The following is a 15000-nucleotide window of genomic DNA, read 5'->3' on the forward strand; positions in this document are numbered from 1 at the left end:
TTAAAAGCAGATAGACCATACTTTTCAGTTCAGGAACTGTCATGGGACGTTTTGGTGTATCCATGGAAATAACCCTAGGAGAGTTTCGGTCTAGGGAAAGCGTTTACACACAAAAACGTCCTCACCCGTAGGCAAACGCTATTTACCCATGGGTGAAAGGGCTAGTGGCCGTGTTTTCACAAGCGGTTTTTCAAGTCGCTTAGCGAGTGACAGCCGAAAATTTCGTGAAAACGGTTCCCTTCCCAACTCGCTTAAAGTTAAGCTAGTCGGCAAAAATCAATAGAATTCTCATTAAATTTAAGCCACCAAACCAGGTAGCTTAAGCGAGTTGGATATTTTTATTATTTTTATTATTGTATTGGCACGTGCTCTCTCCTCATTTAATCTTACTCATGAAAATAGGTATCATTTTAAGCTAAATATCTTCAGCAAGAGCCGGTACAACGTATATTTTATTTTAGTGGTGTACTATATTTCGGATGGCCAAACGAGCCTTCTCCAGGTACAATGAGAGTCCATCATTTTTAAGTCGCTTAAGGAAGTCTTCAAACAAACTACTTTCAGGGAGACAACGGTTGTCGTGAAAACACGGCCATTGTAACCACAGCTGATGAACGAGATAACGGCCCTGCACCGCATAGGCGTTTTACATTTTGGGACATTTCATTGCTGTTGTCGTCCTGACAACGACTCGAAATCATCAAATTTTATGTACTAGAGAGATTTACCACCGCGTTCGGTTGAAATTTGCGTTTTAGCCAACTAAATCAAGGAAACGTGTTTCATCAGTTAGCTCATTTATTTTCTGTTATCCTCAAGTGATGAGCAGCTTCCTTAAAGAGACAGCCCAGTTAGAATAACATTTTTTTTCTGCTTTTTGACACGACAAAGCCTGTCGTTTGCTGTTTATGATGCTAAATCTCTCTAGTATGACGAAGGTGGGCACACGAGTTTTCAATTTTTGCTCAAAACGTCGACCCTCGACGCCACACCAGTCCAAACTCATAATAGCCGCTTTACTACTAGCACCGAGAACAACTCCATTTGATTGCGATGATAATTACAACAACTCGAAACAACGCAAAGTTATATTTTCAGATGAGGTTTCATAAAAGTATCGTTGTCGTCGACCTTTCTTAAACTCCCGGGCCTTCCGTCTTCGTCCAACGGGTTGCGAGTCAACAAAACGCACACTTTTTTGGTAGTTTGCTGTTGACCTTGTCTTTGAATGGCAACGAAGCTGCTGTCCCTTTGTATCAACACACACCTCCTGAGTCTCCCTGCATCGCGTGAACTAGGTTCTTGAAATGCAGAAGACGAGTCTGCATTTAGAGAAGAAAAGCGAAGAGATTGTCACAAAACTAGGTCACCGGTTGTCTCGCTTTCTTTATGCTCAAGAAAATTAAGAATACTGGTAACATCATAATCTTTAGTCTCTTTAGGGAGATTAATACAAGATGGCGATGTTTTCGAAACCGACGTAAATCTAAATTGCAATTCGGATGCACGCGCTAAGTGAAAAAAGGTTCCGTGCATTTCTATTGTACACCCTATTTGCCTGCGTCTAATACCAAGAGCGCTTTTCATTTGACCAAAACTTTGGGAAAATCCGGGTAAGGTTTCGAATGGAATGGAAATATCCCGGATTTTTTTTTTGGGAAATTTGGGTATACCTCGTGAAATGGTCGGCCTAAGGTTCCCGGGAATGCCGGAAATACCCGAAAATCCCGTTCCATTAAATCATTCGATGTCATCGGGCCTCATCGAGTTTTTATTTTGTGGCAATATTCGTTGATAACTAAAACTTCTGGTCGAACGGAAAGCACCCCAGATTAAGTTTCGAGAGTGGGTATTGCTAAGTCTCCACGAACGGAAAAAGTACTGCGAATTTCTTATCAGTTTGTCTTCAGGCAATCTCTAAATACACAGACTGAACAATGGTGAACTGAACATTTTTTGTTTTCGTCCACCAACATGGCGGCGTTAACGACGTAACATCAAAACGATTCCTAAGTATTTATTCGGCTATACGCCAAGCTATTTTTGGCACAACCTAAGCTAGAGTTCAGCGAAATATGAGCCTAGCAGTGGGTCTCGGCTTATAGTCGACAATTTAAAAAAAAACTCTCTTTTTCATCGCTTTTAAATAACACCGAATTGGCGTGTATTCACTTATAAGCCGAGCGAAGGTGAAGACACAGCAAAGAAGAAATGGTTATAAACTTTTACAAATGTGGTGGCTCCTAAAGGAGGCCTTTGTTGTTTTTGACGAACTCCAATACAGTAACTGTTCGTCAGTTCCCTCGCTGTTTGTTTCAAACGCATCATCCATCTCCTCTTCCATGTTGACTTTGGAAAAAAACTCTGTATGAGTGAAATACTGTATTTCCCGTCTTTGGAACAGACCTCCAAAAGGACAAAATTGAATGGGTTTAGCTCAACGTTTGGGTAGACTCCACAAAGACTACATGAAATCTCCAATTTTCATTCGAACTAAAGATTAGGTTTTTCCTTTTGGTTTGTGGTGCAAGTTCTTTCTAAAAGTCCGCAATTCATATGGAGACTGGAAACGAGTTTTGCGCATCATGTAGTTTTTTTTAATTTTACACTTCACTTGCGGGGTGTGCTCAGCTAATAGCCGACTTTCTAGATTGCGTGCGGCGCATGCGAATAATACAGATGGCTTCTAAACAAGTTAAACAGGAGGGGAGCAAGGCTCAAATATATCTCCATGTTTGATCTCGTGAAACAATCCCCTGGTACGTGCAAATAAAGACCTACTGAATAGACTAGGCACATTAAAAAAGGTAAGGTAATTTACCAAGAAAAAAAATTCTCCGAAAAATGCTTGCATGGTGTATACTATTGCTAATTGCTTCAAAAAGATCCGAAAAAATATGAAGAGCTCCAAATTAGTTTTTCACGTGTCAGCTGAGATCATGCCAGTTACATGTCAGCTGATTTGACCTTCCGCTCAAACTATGGTTCCTACGCAAAATTAAACCAATTACTAAGCTACTTTTCCTTTTATTTGCTTCCGATAACCAAATTATTTTTTTGTATATCTTGCGTTTATCGATGATAAAGCCTAAGACAACTTTCTTGAAAAGGAACTCATATAATTCTTTCAAACACCAAGCCCAACTGCCGTGCCTTAATATTATGAATGCCCAAGAAACTATACTTTTTTTTTTTGATGTAAAAGTTTGTTTCTATATATTCTTTTTCACTATTTTCCATGTTTTAGTTACTTTGTAAAATAAATAATTGCCTTCATTAAATTGCCTCAAACCTCTGACAACATTGTTGAGAAACATTTGCCTCGGTGGAACGAGTTTTTGCAACAAATTTCGAATATTTCAAAATCAAAATACCTCAATTTGAGATGTACTTGGTGATAATTGCATTAAATAATTCATTGCCTTTGAGCTGGCTCTTTGCCACGGTTTATTTGTGATTATTAGAAAACAGATCAGTACAACGTCACAGCTTTTGGGTGTGATATTTGTTTTTACGAAGTCTCCGACTTGGACAGCCTAAAAATATGCGTCCATAATTTTCCACCCTAGTTCGTTGTCTGAAATCAGGTCTCTCAAGCTGAAACGTTGAAGGATTAACACTAGAAAGGAGAAGAGATCCTGTTTTTTTTTTTTTTACTTATGCATTTTAGAATCACTGAGCAGATCGATAATTAGTAATGACTACTTTAAAAGTTTTCCTTTCTTCAGGAAGTGTTAAGAGTAATATTTGCTTTTCGATGGATTTGTTTTAATATTTACACTCCAGGGGAAAAACTTTGTTTGGTGAGATTGACAAAGCGATTGGATTTTCAAATACATATTTGCAGAGATTTTGAATTTTGACCAAGCTTGACAGCCGAATCAAGACTTGTCGTTACTAGCGCTTGGAATTAAATCAGTTTGGCCTCACTTAGTACCAGCAAGCTTAGCATATAACCTCTGGAAATTGTTGAACGTTTCGTTGGGTAAGAATTTATTTCTTGATAAACTAAATAACTTTAGAAGAAATCTTAGAAATGTAACCTAAAAACTATTTTTTTCTTGAAATCTAACGCGCAAGGATAGACGTTATTTCGCCAACGAAACAAACAATAGATTGAATTGTAAAACCCTTAACTTTAGGCAATTTTGGAAAAACTTACGTACAAGTTTTTTTTACACCTGTGCAATTATAGGCTATCGTTACTAACATTCGCTACACAAAAAAATACCAAGGAAAAACCAAATTGCAACTGAAAATGGTAAAGACGACATCATTCAGGAATAAATTGTTCGTTTGTTCGCAATAGTATTTTTTTGTTTTCGCGGAAGGCAGTTTTCTTTCCATCCGGAAAAACTTCTTCCCTCTCTTTCCCCACGCCCTAAAAAAACGTCCACTTTAAAATGGTAGGAGGAAAGCGCAGATGCTCAGTGTTTCCAATTCGCATCCCTTAGATTTATGGAGTTTCTGAAGAAAACTAGTGATCAACGCGAAAACAAAAATGAAGATCATTCTGTTCACGAGCGTGCAAATGACGTTCGTTTCCTCATCTGCGACTGTTTTTTACTTTCCGTAACTGGCCAACGAAACGAAGTCCGTAGCTAGCTGAAATACTCATATATTCTTAATCTGGAGTTCTTTTAAACCTCACTTAAAACACAACACAAACTCGCAAGCTGTTCGACGAGTTCAAATTTACAATCATAGGTTCTAATATCGAACGTTTTTATAGGCTTCGTGTATCCAGATTAAGTGATATCGCTAGACTCCGAAGTATCTTCTGTCAGTACGTACGTACTTGCATTGAGGAATGTGATGTCCATCAAGCCACGTCTGCAAGTTGCTTTCTTCTGAGGATCATGTTTGTCAAAATCATTCCCATCCGCTGTTTAAATACATTATGACATTTCATATATTTTCAATTAGTCTGCTATATGACAATTCCTGGTCCACGCACCGATTCACTTTAAAGGAAAAATCCATCTTCATTCGTTCCCTAATAGCTTAAAAAAAATTTTAAATTTATTTTTTCATTAATGTATGAATGTAGCGGTATAATAACCGCGTTGAAGCGAATCAAGATTGAGTTTTTTGTCGATTGTTTGATCTTAGGGTTCGTTCGATTGGCTGTATTCCGGAGTAGGAATACATGGAATAGAACTTAGAAATCCCTCGCTTTTACGGAGATTCACACTAAGATTGTAAAACACCTACTAAAATGCTATTTTAAACATATCTTTATTATATTTTTTTCCTCAGTGCGTGAGCGGGCGGAATTCAACAGATCCTGCAATCTGATTGGTTCCGGGGGCGGGCGGAATTTTCTCATCCGGCACGCTCACGGCGGGCGAAATCCTAGGCTTGTGTGATGACCTTAAATTTCCATTTCTTTTTTTACACCGAATCCGTCGTTTACATACGGAAGTTACTTTTTATTAGACAAGAGGTTTGGAAATAGAATTGAAAAATATGTATATTTCTCTTTTTTTTTTTGTATATATTGTGCAAAAGCAAGCATTAACTAATTCAGGTGTCCCTGCCGAGGAGAGTTCCAAATTAGACTAATCAAATGGTTCACTGCTGCTCAGAAAAAGTAATAGCTAAAAAGTGTATCCCGAAAAAAACAAATATTAACTATAAATAAATGAGAGCTTGCCAGACCGTTGGAGACAGGTATAATGTTACCCAACTTGTTTAATGTTACCCAATGTTTGAAACGTTCAGTTTGTAAGTCGCTTTAATACTACATTCGCTATCAAGCGCGGTACGAGTCAACAACTAAAAAAGTGATTGCAGTGAGGAAGGGAGAGAGAGAGAGGAAAAAACAAATGAGTTATTTACCAGCTAAGGGACGGCGCGATTAGCGAAAAACTGTGACTTCGGTCTTGAAAAAGCTGCCTTCGGCCTGCGGCCTCGGGCAGCATTTTCAAGACCTTAGTCACAGTTTTTTGCTATACGGACCTCCCAGCTGGCAAATAACATATAATTATTTCTTTGTTGTGGCTGTCCTCTGTGAGTATATGGGAGGGTGGGTATATTAGGTCCATATCAGCTGAATAGCTGCCAAAACTTCAACCTGCTCAAACCAATAATAACAAACTAACAAACACCATTCTCACCCAGGTCTCAAGGGATTAGATGAAAAACAATTATTCTGCACAAATAGGAACATCAACTAGAAGGCTTAGAAGTAATGGGTTTTTTTGCGCGAGAATCATTATTTTACAATTCTGAACTGTTTTACTTAGAGAACGACAGGATGTTGTGTCACAAAACAACTCGTGAATAAAACCCCGTGCGTCGCGCTTTCTATGACGTAAACTGTATTTTCAAAACGACCAACGCAATCAGTTTCCAAATAGGGTCATTACGGTATATGAGCTGGTAACCAAGATTGAGTGAGCCAATCAGAAAGCTAGAAATGCAATATCCGAGATTGAAAATTTAATATATAATATTAATCAGTTAGTAAATGATTAGGCATGGAATATCACAATTTTTTTATTAAAAACTGGATCATTGGATAATGCAAATCGAGAGTTTCGATTGGCTAAGCCATCATGGGTTATGAGCCATTATACCATGATCTACAAACACGGCAAGCATATGCATGATTTTTTGGGCCTTTTTATATTTATTGTAGTCTAGTTTTCTATATTTTGGGGGCGTTTTTAATAAAACAATTATTCCACTCGCGCTTGTTGGATACGAGATGATTATAGCCAACTCGGCGCTACGCGCCTCGTTGGCTATCTATCATCTCATATCCAATGCGCGCTCATGGAATAATTGTTAAATATACAACAAGGTAATTCTCAGCGACAGTCAATTGTCCTTTTAACTACTTTGTAGTTTTACCAATTAGTCTTAACTACTAATAGTTTACCAAAATAACGGAAACAGGTCCAGTTTCATTGGTGAATAGGGAACTATTTCATTTTGTGTGTAAAACTAGTTTCCATTCCATAAATATCTCACATAGAGACTCTAAGGTAAATTTTTTTCAAAAGGTGATGGATTCTCGAGTATTTCTTCAAGCTTTAGTGGTACTCATCAGCATCGTGATTTTGCCAACAGATGGAAATTCATTCATCACAAAGGTACCGTGCAAACGATCATAAATTATTGTCAGCAAAGTTAGAGTCTCGACTACGAGCAGTTCTCTGACATAATATATTGAGGGAAGGTGTGAAGTTAGCGGCCGTGTGAAGTCTGGTGACTAGTGGCCATTTTTTTCGTGCTCTCATGCACCTCCAGTTTTCGCGGAGTCATTTTTCAGCCGCCAAAGTGTTTGTTTTTGTTTTGTTTGTTTTTCTATATATTTTTTTTCATTTGAGCTCGACGGACTTAGCGAAGACAAGAGTACCAATATTTAGTTGCTAAGCCAGTTACCACGATGTGACCGCATCTGTGCACTGACCACACCCGTGCCAACATGCACTCTATTAATCAACTGTTTTGTAACTTTGGTACTGTGAAACAAGTGATATTAATCCACTACTGTAATGTACAGTAGAAATGAGTTGTAGTATTGCAGAGTAATGTAGGAATAAAGTCGTTGAAATGTAATAATAATTAATAATAATCATCATCATCATCATAACTGATGATGATGATGATGTTTATGGCCATGATCGAAGATGTATGAAATAATAATAATAATAATAATAATAATAATAATAATAATAATAATATCGCTTTGATGATCCATACGATGTTTTTGAAATTCATATTTAATCGATACATGTTTCGGATGAAACATCATCCATCGTCAGTTGACAAATGAGAAATAAACTAAAGTTGAGCAATAAATAGTGTAACAAAGTGAGATATAACATGAATAATTAAGGATGAAGGCGAGAACAGAATAAAAACACCCAACCACGAAACAAAACAGAAAAAATCAAACTGTTTAGGCTAAGAAAAGAAACTAATTAGTATGAAAGGGATAAATTAAGATGTTTGACTTGGGAATTTAAAGATGGCTGCTCCCAAAGGATATGCATGGCTTCTTTGATTTTCAATTGGAAACGTGTGGAAGCAGAGTCGAGGATTTTAAAACAGTCTTCTGAAGACCGGGAGCGACAATTTTCAGAACCTCTCAAGTGCTTAAATATGTGGGAATGTTCGTCGGAGGCGAGATGTTCACGGATGCGAGTGGCGAAATGTCTATTGGTTTCACCAATATAACAGGCATTACAGCCTGCACATGAAAACTTGTAAATGACTCGCGATCGTAAACCCGCAGGGATGGGATCCTTCGCCCCAAACCAACTCCTAATTTTAAACGGGGTGAACACCAACTTAATTTCCAGGTCGCTGCAAAATTTGTTGACTAATTTCTTAATTCTGCGTTTTGTTATGATGGAAAAGGGACCGATGTACGGTAATTTAAAATACAAACAATTGTCTTTCCGAGCAACACTCTGAGAGGAATCGGAGGTAAAGTAATTGTTGAGAAATTTTCTAACAACATTCTCGATAACGCTAGAAGGAAACAAATTCTTCCTTAATGTTTTGGTAAGGTTGCTTATGTCCAAGTGAAAACCAGTCCAAGTATTATTAATTTTAAATACTCGGTCAACCAGAGTGCGTACTAGTCCTAATTTGTAACTGAAAGGTACAAAGCTGTAATAATTAGTGAGAAGACCGGTGTAGGTCTTCTTGTGGAAAACCGAGGTAATAATGCCCTGATTACTATGGTTATCTAAAAGCACATCTAAGAATTAGATGTGTAATGCCTGTTATATTGGTGAAACCAATAGACATTTCGCCACTCGCATCCGTGAACATCTCGCCTCCGACGAACATTCCCACATATTTAAGCACTTGAGAGGTTCTGAAAATTGTCGCTCCCGGTGTTTAGAAGACTGTTTTAAAATCCTCGACTCTGCTTCCACACGTTTCCAATTGAAAATCAAAGAAGCCATGCATATCCTTTGGGAGCAGCCATCTTTAAATTCCCAAGTCAAACATCTTAATTTATCCCTTTCATACTAATTAGTTTCTTTTCTTAGCCTAAACAGTTTGGTTTTTTCTGTTTTGTTTCGTGGTTGGGTGTTTTTATTCTGTTCTCGCCTTCATCCTTAATTATTCATGTTATATCTCACTTTGTTACACTATTTATTGCTCAACATTAGTTTATTTCTCATTTGTCAACTGACGATGGATGATATTTCATCCGAAACATGTATTGATTAAATATGAATTTCAAAAACATCGTATGGATCATCAAAGCGATATCTTACGTCGTGCTGCTAAGAAGTTTGACAAATGTCTCTTTAACTTTGGCGCGAAATTTCAGCGTTAATTTATAATTTCACAAGTGAAATTACAACGTTGCCATGGCAACTTTTTCTACGGTTCCAAAGTGACGTCTTATGAACGTAAATTGTCACCTATGACATTAATAGCTAATCAAATGCTAAACTTGTGAAATTAGGGAATGATTTCGATTGCGTTTTGTCCAAAAATCAAATAATTTCCCTCGCCTAAAGCGGGCTCGGGAAATTATTTGATATTGGACAAAGTACACGTGAAATTATTCCCTAATTTCACTCGTCACCACCTGCATTTGATACTATTTGATTACCCAGACTAATAATGATGATGATGATAACATTAATATTGATAACGATAATAGTAATAATTATAATCAGTGACAAAAATTGTCTTGCACACATTAAAATTTTACTGTCCGTTGTTTCCAGGAGGCGAGGGAATCCAAAACCATTGCTGTTAGGGATGTAAACGGTGAGAACGTTATCCTGGAAATGCTGATTGACGGGAGACTTAAATACAATCGGGAGAAGCGTAGATCCCTTGTCCCGAACTGCCTGTCAGTGTAAAAGTGTATGAAATCACATCTGATACCGGGATAAAAAGGTTTGACGTGCCCTTTCATATTTCTAAAAAAAGATTTAAAAGGTTACATTGAATACTCGAAAATGATGAAATAGTTTCAAAAAACATAACCCTTATTCAAGTCGAGACCAATTGGTTGAGAGAAAAACAAAACTTAAAATATCCTTAGTTACCTCATTACGCTTCTGCCAAGTGTCATTATCAATGTGATACAGGTGATAATAATAATTGTTACGGCATCTTTGGGGATTTATTTTACAAACAGTTCAACTTGTGCATTTATTTAATAATTTCAAATCATTTGTTTCTGTGGGCATATACATTGAATCTATTAACAACAAATGAAGATGTTGATGAAGCAAATATTTGAAGGTAGAAGAGGTACCTAGCATCGGATTGTTTCAATGGGAGGGCTGGGAAGGGATCTACATACTACTTTTGTTTGAAGAGGGGAGTCTAATTTATTAGTGCATGAGACTTTTATTTATCCTCATTTTAGAACCCCCGCCCTCGTGCGACGCTCTTGAACGGGACGGGACGGGACGGGAACCAAAAGGGAGCTGTTTTCCTTTTTCAGTTTTCTTGACCATGCATCACACATTTATATTGCAAAGCACTTTTTCACTATAAGAGACGATTAGTTGAAAAATCCAGGGAGACACCACCGTCCTGGCATGCGAAATGCTCACTTCTGGTATCCGTCCGTCGCGTTCTTAAGCTTCATTTCGAAGCTAAAATCTGGCTCTCCCTTTTCTCTTGCAGTTGAAGTCAGATACATTCCTGTTGATTGTTTCTCCGATAGCAGGAAAAACAGGTCATTGGAAAAATTGGTGAAAAACTTCAGAGGAAATGGATGGATCTGGAAGTACTATCCTAATATGACTCATGTTATTCAAGCTTGCGCCGAGGAGGCATTCAAAAAGGGCTATAAAATAGTTGGAATTCAATTTTATGGAGAGTGCTGGTCTAGTAAAAACGCAAACTATATGTTTCGCAGAAAAAGCAAAAACTGCTTCAATGGAGTTGGCGAGAAAAATGCAAATTACGTCTATCGCCTCGTTGGTAAGATTTTAAGGGTTTCTCAATCTACTTTGAGACTAGTTTATTGTTACAAAACAATTTGTTGTTTAATGGTAATGGTAGTAATAAATAAAAATAATAATAGTCTTTATTCAGTCAAAGGATAAAAATACATATTCTAAGTTACAGTGAAAATATATTAAAACATAGACGATAAAATACAATAATAATATGATATAAAAATAATGCTATACTAAATTATGTTCAAAAATGAGTCTATTTACAAAGGTTTTCTTGTACCTCTCCGTTTTTATCTGAGGAAGATGACACCTTCTCCTACGCAAATTAAATTTTATTTCTTTTTTTTTTTTTTTTTTGGAATCATGCACCTAGCATAAAATTATTGATAGCTCTATTGAAAGCAGATTTATCTTGCTGTTCCAAAAGATTCAAAATGCTGACTGGTTGAGCGGTAAAATGACGCTTATGGCACTTGTCTAAAAAAACGCTGTATAACATTCTTAAGGTCAGAATCACAAGCGCCATACACAGGGAGACCACATATCAAAGTGGAGAAAACTAGAGTTTTCAACAAATGATCTATTTCTTTCTGGCTAAAGAGTTCCTTTCGTAGAGTTCCGAGAATGTGAAGACACTTGTTAGCTTTTGTAAGCTTGAGTCTGACTTGGTCGCTAAATTTACAGTTAGGCTGAAAAGTCAGTCTGAGCAATACATGGCTATCACATTGCGGAATGTTATTGATGGAGCGTACTGATGAAGTGTACTGCCACTGTCCTTCTTTCTAAATATCGCATATACAGTCTTCATAGCGGTTTGCAACTCTTTCTCTGGCAGCAGGGATGGCGCAGTGGTTATAGCACTCTCCTCCCACCAATGTGGCACGACTTCGATTCTGAACTGGTGGCCATTTGTGGGTTAAGTTTGTTGTCGGTTCTTTACTCTGCTCCTAGAGGTTTTTCTCTGGGTTCTCCGGTTTTTCCCGCTAGCCTCCTCATAAACCAACATCTCTAAATTCCAAATCGATCGATGCAGGACCTTCGTGGAAGCCACTTTCGGGTAAGTGGAGCTTCCTGGGTAAATATGAAAGTTGTTACTTATTATTTTATCATTATTATTATTATTATTATTATTATTATTATTATTATTATTATTATTATTATTATTATTATTATTATTATCTCACCTACCACCCAACCTACGCAATATGAATGGAAAAGAGGACAGACCACTACACCGGGGTTCTCGGCCCATACTCTTCACGAACAGGGTATTGCTTCTCCAACGTCCCACAGTTTTGGTTAACAGGCAGGATTCTGAGACGGGGCCTCCGGTCTATAGTCCGTATTCTAGAAGACTAAAGAGTCTGACCGTTTGGGACAACCGGGGTTTAAACTCACGATCTCCCGCACGAAAGCTCCATGCTCAACTACCTGAGCCACCGGTCGAGGATAGCATCAAATGATACACACCACAATCAGAGACCGAGAGTCATTAAAATGACTGAGGAGAAAGTGTTGATATTGGAGTTACATCCGCAAATGGTTTGACCTTCATGTCTTTTCGGAAAATTGAGGCTACCTCTCAAAGCTCTTCATAAGCGTCAAAATCGTATGAAAAACACAGATGCTAGTTAAATCGGCTCGGACAGGTAGTCCAAACTTTTGTGGCCTCGCCTTGTTCTAGACTTGGGCACTTTTTTTTTTCCTGAATTCACTTCAAACTGCATGACAAGAGGTGTGGTAAAGGGAAATCTTTGTTTACATTTTTTGCCTTAAGGCTATCGTTTCTAATCAGAACTACCGAGTAGTGTATTTCATAAAGAGCTATCTGTATGGAATCATGCGCACCTTTTGAACGTAAGAATTTATCAGTTAACCCTGAAAAGCTTTGATGGTAGACTGGAAGAGACCAGTGAATGCTCTTCACTAGTTTACTCAATGACGCACTTCCAGACGAATAATGGAATGGTATAATAATGAAGATTGCAATGCATGGGGCTGTCCATAAGGAAAGGCGTTGAGCAAATAGTTGCTTTGCGACAGGACAACTGAAAGATTGGATACTTATGAGGGTTCGAACCTACGACCTCCGAAACACCGATCGGATATGCTCTACCCGTTGAGCTCTTGGGTCGTTTTTCTGCGTACTAAATGGGAAACGTATCCGGATCCTGCTCAGTGTTCTGCGGGCTCTGCAAAGCCACGCGCCTACATTTTTAAGTAATAAAAATGTAAGTAATTGCATTAAATTGAAATCCTGTCCCTAGGCACGGAAAAAAAAAAACACCAGGTGATGAGTCACGATTGGGTTTCATTTTACCCCTGCCAATGGTAAGGGAAAAGTCTGGCATTTTTCAGCCAGTGACCGAAAGTAACAATTGCAATGGTAAAATCTTCAAATATAGGAAATTAGTTGCTTGGCGACGGGAAAAAGGACAATTGAAAAATGAGAGTCCGAAGCAGGATTCGAACCTAAAACCGTAACGCCGCAGACACAATGTCGATTCAAAGGGCAGAGCATGCGCATGCGAGAAGCGTTACGGAAGTCTTGCCTACAAATCTGATTTATAAGTTGCCTTTTTGCACGTCGCCAAGATACTAGTTTTCGAATCCTCCCCACGGGCACAATACACCTTAATCATCTGACTATAGTTGCGTCTTCAAATTGCTCTCCACTTTCGGTCATAAACCGCTATTTCCGATCTTTTGCTTTATCACACTTTGAGAAGTTTATTGATTTTTAACCTCAGGGAACCCAATACAACCAAAGGCAGCTGATTCTACTTGCAACGTCGATGGATACACCTTTACAGATGGCCAAAGCATGGAAGTCTACAATGGAAACCTGGTGAATGGTGTATGTGACCAGTGCACGTGTCAAAATGGATTGCTAGTCGATTGCCACCACATTTTCCATTGTGTTCTAAATGATTCCAGTTGCGATCGCTATGTAAAGAGACCAGATCAATGCTGCCCTGCCTGCGAACGAGGTATTAATAGGTGCGGTTACACTCACCATGGTAAATGCCATTTCCCATGGTAAATTATCCCGCGGTGCCTCACACTTGAGTTTTAGTATACCGCGTTAACTAGGGGTCACACGTTACGAAGATTACCGAGGTAAAACGAAATCTCACGCAATTCATTGGCGGGAAACTTAATCACAACTTCATCAGCATAGCGATTGGCTCTTGTACCTCGGGCATCAAAACACCCTTCGAACTTCCCACGTTAAATGTCATGGGCGCTTCCACTGATCTTTTTGACGTATCCATGGATATTTAACACGGGAAATTTACCTCGGGAAGCGTCGGTCACACTACTAAATACAGTTTCCCGTGGTGAAAAGGCAATTTACCACAGTAAAAGTGCACCGTGTAACCGCACCTAATAGCTTGATAAAACATAGTCGCAAAAGTGTAAAGGCGCTCCAAGGCCAGGTTCAGACTAGGTGCTCCCATCCGGCTCTCGTGTATTGGAACTAGTATAAACGTAACCCCTTGTTGGCGCCTAGATGGTTCGATCGGACCCCCTAATAAATTAAAACAGCTAACGTCAAAAACCTGTACAAATATAAAGTAAATACAGTCAATCTTAAATGCAATAAATTGATAATCATGTAAGTTAAGGCTCTCAGGGTTTTGACTCTATTGAACATTCACTACGAAAAGTCCGTTGACTTCCGTGACGATGCTGTGGTTCAGCTTTTTTTGCAGAAAGATACCCCCGAAGAATGCTTTTTGTTGATCCCGTCTTTGACGAAACACAAAATTGAAGAAAAGATCAAATGCAGTATATTTTTATCGTAGTTTTATACGCAGCTTTGTTTCATTTTGATGCAAAAAGAATGGCATTTTAACTTTTAAAAATGATATTAAAACACCCTGACTTTGCCTCAGAATAGTGGAAATCGCGTTTCCGGCCGAGGACTTGAAATTATAAAATGTTCCGGCGTAGGATGCCCCCGGAACCCTCCTATAGGGTGTGCTCAGCCCCTTGTGCTTGTAAAATTTGAACTTTCCCTCCCAAAAAACACTTAATATCCTACCTGTTTACACTGATAACACGACCATTGCTTGGAAAACACTGGGAAGCC

General features: G+C 38.4%; 1 protein-coding gene across 1 annotated transcript in view; it reads left to right on the forward strand.

The window, feature by feature from the left end:
• The first annotated feature begins 3847 nt into the window (after positions 1 to 3847).
• Positions 3848 to 15000, forward strand: part of LOC138013240 (cysteine-rich motor neuron 1 protein-like) — a 16608-nt gene continuing 5455 nt past the window's right edge. Inside the window, exons 1-5 of the mRNA XM_068860262.1 lie at positions 3848 to 3985; positions 7011 to 7100; positions 9711 to 9753; positions 10627 to 10926; positions 13655 to 13894. Coding sequence (XP_068716363.1) covers positions 7014 to 7100; positions 9711 to 9753; positions 10627 to 10926; positions 13655 to 13894 — 670 coding nt within the window. The 5' untranslated portion in view covers positions 3848 to 3985; positions 7011 to 7013. The remainder of the gene's footprint in view (positions 3986 to 7010; positions 7101 to 9710; positions 9754 to 10626; positions 10927 to 13654; positions 13895 to 15000) is intronic.

This window comes from Montipora foliosa, chromosome 8, assembly GCF_036669935.1.
Source record: "Montipora foliosa isolate CH-2021 chromosome 8, ASM3666993v2, whole genome shotgun sequence".
NCBI classification, from domain to species: domain Eukaryota; kingdom Metazoa; phylum Cnidaria; class Anthozoa; order Scleractinia; family Acroporidae; genus Montipora; species Montipora foliosa.